Here is an 8,360-nt window from a genome sequence, read left to right as displayed (position 1 = left end):
CAACAGTGGAGGAAAATTCAATTACTTTCCTTCAAGGTTGTATTTGGTGCTTCTCAACAATACACCATTCTCGATTGTCGTGTTAGGCAATGGCATTTGCATTAGCAATTTGATTTCCCCTTCTTATACACACGTACTTGTCCAACCTATTGACTTTTTGGAATTAGCCACTGTCTTCAGTTGGTGGTCTTCAATTCTCCAACAATTGTTGATCGCCGTTACCAAGGATTTTTTCAAGTAGCTTTGCTTGCCACATCATGTTTGATTGGCGGGCGGAGTTTGCATTACCGGTCCCTCCTTCAGCAACCGCGACAACAATGTCTGCCTCTGTTGTTGCGGCCGTTTCTCCGGTGCCGAGTGCAACTGCTGCGGTCCCAACTCTTGCACCATCTGCCATTCAGAAACCTTCGTTTGTTCAGGCCCTCCGAGGTTTACAAGTACAAATTTATGAACCTCTTCCTGTTCCATCTGTTTGTGGGGAACTTTGTCTATCAAAATTACGAATGAAGTATATTTTAGAGGTTTAGAGGCTTGCAAAATCAATCTTCGTTGTAGACTAGTTTTAAACAAAGGGGACAAGCCTTATTCATCCAAGGATATATCTGCGAAGTTACAAAAAGTATGGAATGTTAATGGGAAGTGGCATATGCTCTCACTTAGCCGGGGTTTTATAAATTATTATTTGCCTCACATGTTGATATGTGTACAGTTTGGACAGCAGGTACCGTAAATTTGAAGCTGGGTGTACTTCGATTGTTTGAATGGACAAGGGACTTTAATATTCACACGCAAAGACAAACACATACGCAAGTTTGGATGGAAAGGACTTTATATGAGATTGCTGGGGCGGTCGGGACTCCATTATTGATTGACAATGTGACGAAGAACAGATTGTTTGGTCATTATGCACAGGTTTTGGTGGATTTGGATTTGTCCAAGGATATTTTTTATGAAGTTCTCGTTGAAGGGGAGGGCTTTGTATTCTCAATTGCAATAGAATATGAGGGGCTACCAGAATTTCGTACACACTATAAGAGCATTGGACAAAATGTCTCATCTAGCCGTTGGCTTCATCCGAGGAGAGCTGAGAATAATGAACATCAGACTGACAAAGGGAAAAAACCAGTTAACTCACAGAGACCTAAGCATGGGTGGAAACCAAAGGACAGTCATGAGGGTATTGGATCCCCTAAGGCATTCAAAATTCCGACACTCATTCCACAACCAGATGCACGTGCAGAAACACTATAGGTGACATTTAGATAGGCAACCACCGATTACGCATACAATAGCACAAGAAATTGATGTTCCGATTGATAATGTTGAGGAACATTTAGATAGGCAGCCAGGTGCGACGTCCTCTGTCAGGTCTAGCACCACTTTTAGTATGTCGTTACAAAATGTGACTGATGAAATAGTTTGACCACAAATTATTGTTAATGAGGTTCAGCCCATTCTCACTCTGGTCTCTGATTTCCCAAACATTGAAAATATTATTGCTGATACGGATGCTCCGGTGATCTGGTTTTACAAAAGGAAATGAATTCAGTGAAAGATTTTGGTGCCACAACATCTGTCCATGATGATTCGGAGGTGCAACTTGCGAAGGACCAACATATTCATCCAGTTCACGAGGTTCACATTAACAAGAACATCTAGCATGATTTGGAATTATGGGCAAGAATTCGAGAATATGATCAAAGGATTGCGGATGAGGGATTTACACAAGTTTTAACCATGAAACAAATGCAAACGATGAAAAAACAGGTCTTGGGAAAGTCACATTATAAAACCCGTGCAACGGGTGATCCTCCTCCATCTACGCAATGAATTTATTATATTGGAATGTCAGAGGTATTGACAATTCTAATACAAGAATTGTGTTTGATTTTTTTTATTGGTTTGCCTAATTGCATATTTCCTTAGTCTGTTGTTTTTTGCTCTCGCATTTTTTCTGTTTGTTTTTTTCGTTTTTTCTTTGAGGGTTTTGGCCTAGTCCCCCTTCTACTTGTATATTTTTCCCCCTTTTTTTAATAAAATTTTAGAGTTTGGAGACATAGGATGGAGGTTTTCCGAGGTGCCAACCTAATTGAGATGTCAGTATTTCCTCCATGTAGATGCCTCTCTTTCTTATAAATACCAACTTACATCATCACCAATCAAAACACCAAATTAACCCTCATATTTTACATTGAAACTCCTTTCAAACACTCTTCACATCCTCAATTGAAATGGCTTCCACAACACCCACGACACCAAAAACCATCACTAAAGAAATAGTTACCGAAATGGGAAATATCCTTCGTATCTTTAGCGACGGTTCAATAGAAAGACCAAAACAATCCCCATTTGCTCCTCCATCTCTCAACGACCCTAACACTGGAATTTCATCCAAAGATATACAAATCCCACACAACCCCACAATTTCATCTCGTATTTACCTTCCAAAAATCACAAACCCACTTTCCAAATTTCCAATCTTGGTTTATTTTCATGGCGGCGTTTTCATGTTCGAATCAACATTCTCGAAGAAGTACCATGAACATTTGAAAACCTTTGCATCACAAGCAAATGTGATAATTGTTTCCATTGAATATAGTCTTGCTCCTGAGTATCCTCTCCCTACATGTTACCATGATTGTTGGGCTGCACTCAAATGGATATCTTCTCATTCCAATAATAACATCAACAATCCAGAACCATGGTTGATCGAACATGGTAATTTTAATAAACTTTTCATTGGTGGTGATAGTGCTGGTGCTAATATTGCTCATAACATTGCAATTCAAGCTGGACTTGAAAATTTACCTTGTGATGTTAAAATATTAGGAGCTATTATAATTCATCCTTATTTTTACAGTGCTAACCCTATTGGGTCAGAACCTATTATTGAGCCAGAAAATAATATTATCCATACTTTTTGGCATTTTGCGTACCCAAATGCACCTTTTGGAATTGATAACCCTAGGTTTAATCCTTTGGGTGAAGGTGCACCTAGCTTGGAAAAACTTGGTTGTTCAAGAATTATTGTTTGTGTTGCTGGAAAAGATAAGTTAAGGGAGAGAGGAGTTTGGTATTGGGAAGGTGTGAAGAATAGTGGGTGGAAAGGGAAATTGGAATTCTTTGAAGAGAAAGATGAGGGTCATGTTTATCAATTGGTTAAACCAGAATCTGAGAGTGCCAAGATATTTATCCAGCGATTGGTTGGTTTTGTTCAAGAGTGAAAAAGAGTCGTGATCACTTTGCTTGATTTTATCGTTTCTACTAGTAGTTTTTGTTTTTAATCAATAATTGTGGTTCTCTAAAGGCAACAAGACAATAATAACAAAAGATCTTTCAAGGGTGAATTAATAATTGTGATTATGTATCTTTATCTTTATAGTAATAAACAAATGGCTTGCAAAGTTACAAAGTACACATGGTATGTTTATTTCTAATCAACATTAATTGTTTAGAGCAATTATAGGTAGACATCTCTAATATATACCCTTTGTACCACTCTGAAAAATTTTAGTTAATTAAATATATAGTTTGTGTGACCACATTTATCTAGGTGCTTGACCACTATTTATTTGGTTAATTAAGTGAAAAAATAGTGGTCATGCGCATTTTAGTTGCGTGACCACGTTTTTCAACTTTTAAATGCTGGAAAAATAGTGGTCACGTAACTGAAAAATGTGATCGCAGAGACCATATATTTGATTAACTGAAATTTTTCAGATTGGTACGAAGAGATGTACACATTAAAGGTATCCATCCATCTTTATTCACATATTAAAAGAAATTTTATCGTAAAAATTTAATTAGAGTACATGTTATGTTTCCCTCATAAAAGACACAAACACGTGATATGTTTTATCTTACTCCCTATGAGAACTAATGTAAGTAGTAGTAATGCTATCATATTTGCATCCTTATTAGAATTGTATTAAACATTTAATGACTTCAAATGAGCACATGACTTCTTAAAATATTTGAAATTCAAAATTCAATTTCTTTTGACCGTGAAAATTAGATGTTTACCGTTTATGACTATAAGTTCTTTATTTAGTTTTGTTCATCAAGAAAAAATGTTACCTTTTTTTTACAAAATGTTATATTTCTTTTGTCAAATAAAAAACCAATTGGTTTCCTCGTTCAATAAAAAATCCTATAAATGAAGAAAACGAATCAAGATGTAACCCCAAGATTTCGAGGAAAATGATAAGAACGATTGTGATAACAAAACGAAGAATTTTTTTTGAACGAAATCAAAGACACGAATGAGGAAAGAATAACCGAGAATTGATTTTTCTCAGAAAAATCGTAGCGCAAGTGTGATTCAAGAAGAAAACCATGGCTCTTATACCATATTGAGATTTTATGATATCAAAGGAAAAAGAGATAAAAGCTTAAGAAATGTTTTATTGGAAACATTGAGAATTATTTAAGGGAGCATGTTGGGTACAAATAAATCCACCTTCTACCTTATACACCCTCCGATCACTGATATAAACAAAATTCCACTTTCTAAATTCATTCAATTAATGATGTATCCAGTCTTAATTATATGCTATATACATCATTTATTAAATGAACCTAGGAAATGGATTTTTGTTTATATCAATGACCGGAAGATGTATACTAATTAAATCTAAAATGAGTATAACTACCTATATTTCAACAATCTTATCAAATATAAATTAGTAATATAAATAATAAAATTGAGTGACGACACTACGCTTTAGTGAACACCATTATTCAAGACAATTTTGTTTTTGGGTAGAAATTCAACACAATTGCTAACCTAGAACAAAGGTTTATTTGAAGTAGAATATATATATATATATATATATATATATATATATATATATATAAAGACTTAATTTGTAAGGACGATTATTTGAATTCTAAACCTTACTAATCAAGGTTGTTAAATTCGAGATTTTGCTTCAAGTCGAAAGAGAAGAGCAAAATCGACAATCGTAAAATCGCAACTAAAATCGTACGATTTTACTCAACTACTTTTGTAGAATCGATATAAAAAATTGTAAAATCGCAATCAAATATGTTGGATTTTGCCTATTTTAAGATTTTAGTATGAATTTCAGTCGTTGAAGGTGAAGAACATCGCAAAATCTTAAAGTTTAGGATTTAAATCGAGATTTTATAACAATGTTAACAAGAGCTCTAAAATCTAGTTGATATTTCTCTATTTTAAGTTTAGAATGTGATTTTGATATTAATCCAATGTCTTTTGGTGTTTTGATTTCGGTGTTATTGTTGGAACTGCATCATGCAATAGTAAATAAACTTGACCATCATTTATCCCTCAAAAGAAAAAAGAAACTTGACTATCATTCTTTTTTTATTTTATGAATAAACTTGACTATCACTTTGAAAACAAACGGCTAAAATTATACTTTTATTAAGCTATAGTGATTGAGAACAATATCATCCACTACAACTTTCAATTTATTTTATTCATTCTGGATCTCTCTATTTAAAGGAAACTTCTACGGTACACTCATAAAGTGAGGTGTACCGGTACTTTAAACTTTTTCAAAGACCACAATTTCCACCTGGTCCCCCAAACATCATAACACGTTCCAAATTATTATCCACAAAACCATAGTACTTTGCATCATAACAACGACGGTTATCAGCATACACTAGCATCTGATCTTTAAGAGGGGCACGATCATTTCTAAATCTATCCTTAAAATACATCTTTGAAATGTAGCATGAATGAAGAGGATTTCCATCTGGAAGAATTCCAGAACCCATTGGAGGACTTGGACCATCAAGAAAAAACTGTGTATGACCAGTCCAACCAGCTTTCATTGCAAAATCTAGTTTATTAGAAAATAATGATGCTGGAAAATATCCAACATCCATGTCTTGTGCTTTTAGCCACCAGTTCTTAGTAGCTGGATCCTGAAACACGACAAAACGTGTCCGTTTTTTTTTATTGCGCTAATACGTGTATATTATGAACAATATTTTATATAAAGCTTACCTGTGTAAGGTTGAGACTCATAGTAAATTGTGGTCCACCATAGGAAGATACATTAGCCACGGGTGCACCAACATAAATTTTTTGGCTAGTTTGCACGAAACCAGAACATAGCATATTGGTGCAGCCTGTATGTTGGATGCTATTCTTCTGCAATTTATTTCAAAAAAATAAACTTATTCAAACTACTGTAATTGAAATAAATTGCTTAATTTTTGTAAAAAATAAGGCAAAAGGCCAAAGATAAAGAAGAAAATTATCGAAGATATATAAATTAGTCATATATATGATTAGTCAAAAAATAAGTAAAGGAGTAACATGATTATAGCATTCCATATGGTAAGTAGAAAGACATATTTCTTACCCATTCTACGAAGAAATGAGTTAATTTATCCCCAGACATACCTGGATATGCCTGTCACACCAATGTGGAAGAGATTAGAAATTTCAAAAAGAAAATATTCGAGAACTCGCGATCAATAAAACTGACAGATAAATTTTCGAAATTATATACATACAAAAAAAAAAGGCTTAATGATGTGTTTTGTCCTTGCAATTAGGTGTCATTTAAAAATTAGTCCCTGTAATCGCTAATCTTGACAATTTACCCTTGCATTGTTTAATCATTTAAAATTTCGTCCTTTGACCAACTTAATCACTGCCACGTCATCAAATTAGCAAAATGGCATGGGAATGGACAAAAATACCCTCGTCATCCATTCGTGAAATGACATTTTTACCCCTGTCTTCATCTTCTTCTCATAATAAAGATGAGGGTATTTTTGTCCATTCCCATGCCATTTTGCTAATTTGATAACTTGGTAGTGATTAAGTTGATCAAAGGACGAAATTTTAAATGATTAAACAATCCAAGGGTAAATTGCCAGGATTAGCGATTACAGGGACTAATTTTTAAATGACGCCTAATTGCAAGGACAAAACACATCATTAAGCCAAAAAAAAAAACAATAAAAAGAGTTAATGGCTCTGCTAGGGTTTCTAGCTTGGTTCGCCATCGATAGTGTTTCACTCCCATTACAACCTTTCCATTTCCTTGTCAAGGTATACTGGTTTATGGTGCAGGTGAGATGACAAGGGCTCGTTCATCATAGATGTGGTGGATTGTGGTAATGGACGAAGTTTTTGCCGTAGTGTGGGGACTAATTTCATAAATAAAAAATTTTAGAGGGATCAAAAGTCAAAAGAATATTTTATAGGGACTAAAATAAAATGTTGGTATATTTAAGGGAACTATTTACTTATTTAACCCTAAAATTTATATAAAAGTAGGGGAAAATTAAAAAGAAGATCAAAATTAAAGAAAAACCTGCCACCCTGCATGGATAAACATATGGTTGGGCACTGGAATGCTGCTTTCTCCAGTGGAAACATATATATAAGCAGAACTCATTTGGTGGTCATCAACAGGTGGATTATATACATCAAGATTTCCTTTAACTCCAAAGAAGATTCTACCTCTTATACGTATTCCTGCAAACTAATCCAAAGACAAATTCACCAGTTATAATTAATCAACAGATTTATTTTGTTAGGGGAATAATAATTAATAATAATAATAAAATCAACAAAGATTTAATTTATCAACAAAAAATGAACAAAAAGTTATGTAGGAAACCTACATGACTGCCACGATCGAACTTGGTCAAGGTACCGAAATTATTTGATAGCCGTTTCGCACGAATGAGATCATCTTTTGTTGTTCTCTGGACAGGAATTGTTCCTTTAGGGCACAAATCCTTATCATCCAGTCCAATTTTTGAATATCCTGATCTATCATGTGATTTTGTGTTTGTTTGTGTATCTTGAAAACTAAATTTTAGCTGCAATTAAACCAAATAATATAAATAACAATGTTAGTTAACATATTCTTTTAAAAAAAATTGGTCAAAGAAATTTAATTTGAATAAAAAATTATTGGTAAATTGATTTTGTTAAGGATGAAGGATGAAGCACCTGTATCTTATGATTCTTTAGTAAAGGATGGTCAAAAGCTAGTTGCTTATTAATATCAATACAATCAACAATTCTTCCAAATTCTGTCTGTAGAAACCAAAAAAATAATAATAATAATAATATTTATACATAACATTATAAGAGTGATGACATATATGATGGAAGGTATATTTAAAAGGGAATTTAAAATGCAGAAAGAATAATGATATTACTTGAATAGATTTGACAGGAGGCTTATTGATGGCTTTCAATTGTTCCTCCAATTCCAAATCTTCAATTTTGGAAAAATTTGACATTGATCCATATACTTCATAGTTTTTGGCTGCAAGACACAAGCAAAATAACAAGATAATGATCATTTTTGCAAGTGAAAATAAGGACTAATGAATCT

At 33.7% G+C, this 8,360-nt stretch overlaps 2 protein-coding genes across 2 annotated transcripts; one reads left to right on the top strand and one right to left on the bottom strand.

The window, feature by feature from the left end:
• The first annotated feature begins 2,164 nt into the window (after positions 1–2,164).
• On the top strand, positions 2,165–3,304 carry LOC11425594 (2-hydroxyisoflavanone dehydratase). The gene has a single exon (XM_003627937.3). The coding sequence runs from the start codon at positions 2,232–2,234 to the stop codon at positions 3,222–3,224; it is 993 nt and encodes a 330-aa protein (XP_003627985.1). The 5' UTR covers positions 2,165–2,231; the 3' UTR covers positions 3,225–3,304.
• A 2,222-nt stretch (positions 3,305–5,526) lies between these two features.
• Positions 5,527–8,360, bottom strand: LOC120577471 (uncharacterized). The gene is made up of 7 exons (XM_039829017.1): positions 8,182–8,360; positions 7,970–8,056; positions 7,636–7,809; positions 7,323–7,493; positions 6,360–6,410; positions 5,999–6,145; positions 5,527–5,916 (listed from the first exon to the last, which is right to left on the bottom strand). The coding sequence occupies exons 1-7, from the start codon at positions 8,326–8,328 to the stop codon at positions 5,542–5,544; spliced, it is 1,152 nt and encodes a 383-aa protein (XP_039684951.1). The 5' UTR covers positions 8,329–8,360; the 3' UTR covers positions 5,527–5,541.

The sequence above is a fragment of the Medicago truncatula genome, chromosome 8 (assembly GCF_003473485.1).
Source record: "Medicago truncatula cultivar Jemalong A17 chromosome 8, MtrunA17r5.0-ANR, whole genome shotgun sequence".
Taxonomy (NCBI): domain Eukaryota; kingdom Viridiplantae; phylum Streptophyta; class Magnoliopsida; order Fabales; family Fabaceae; genus Medicago; species Medicago truncatula.
The sequence above is the reverse complement of the archived record's forward strand: the minus strand, read 5'-3'. Positions and strand labels throughout refer to the sequence as shown.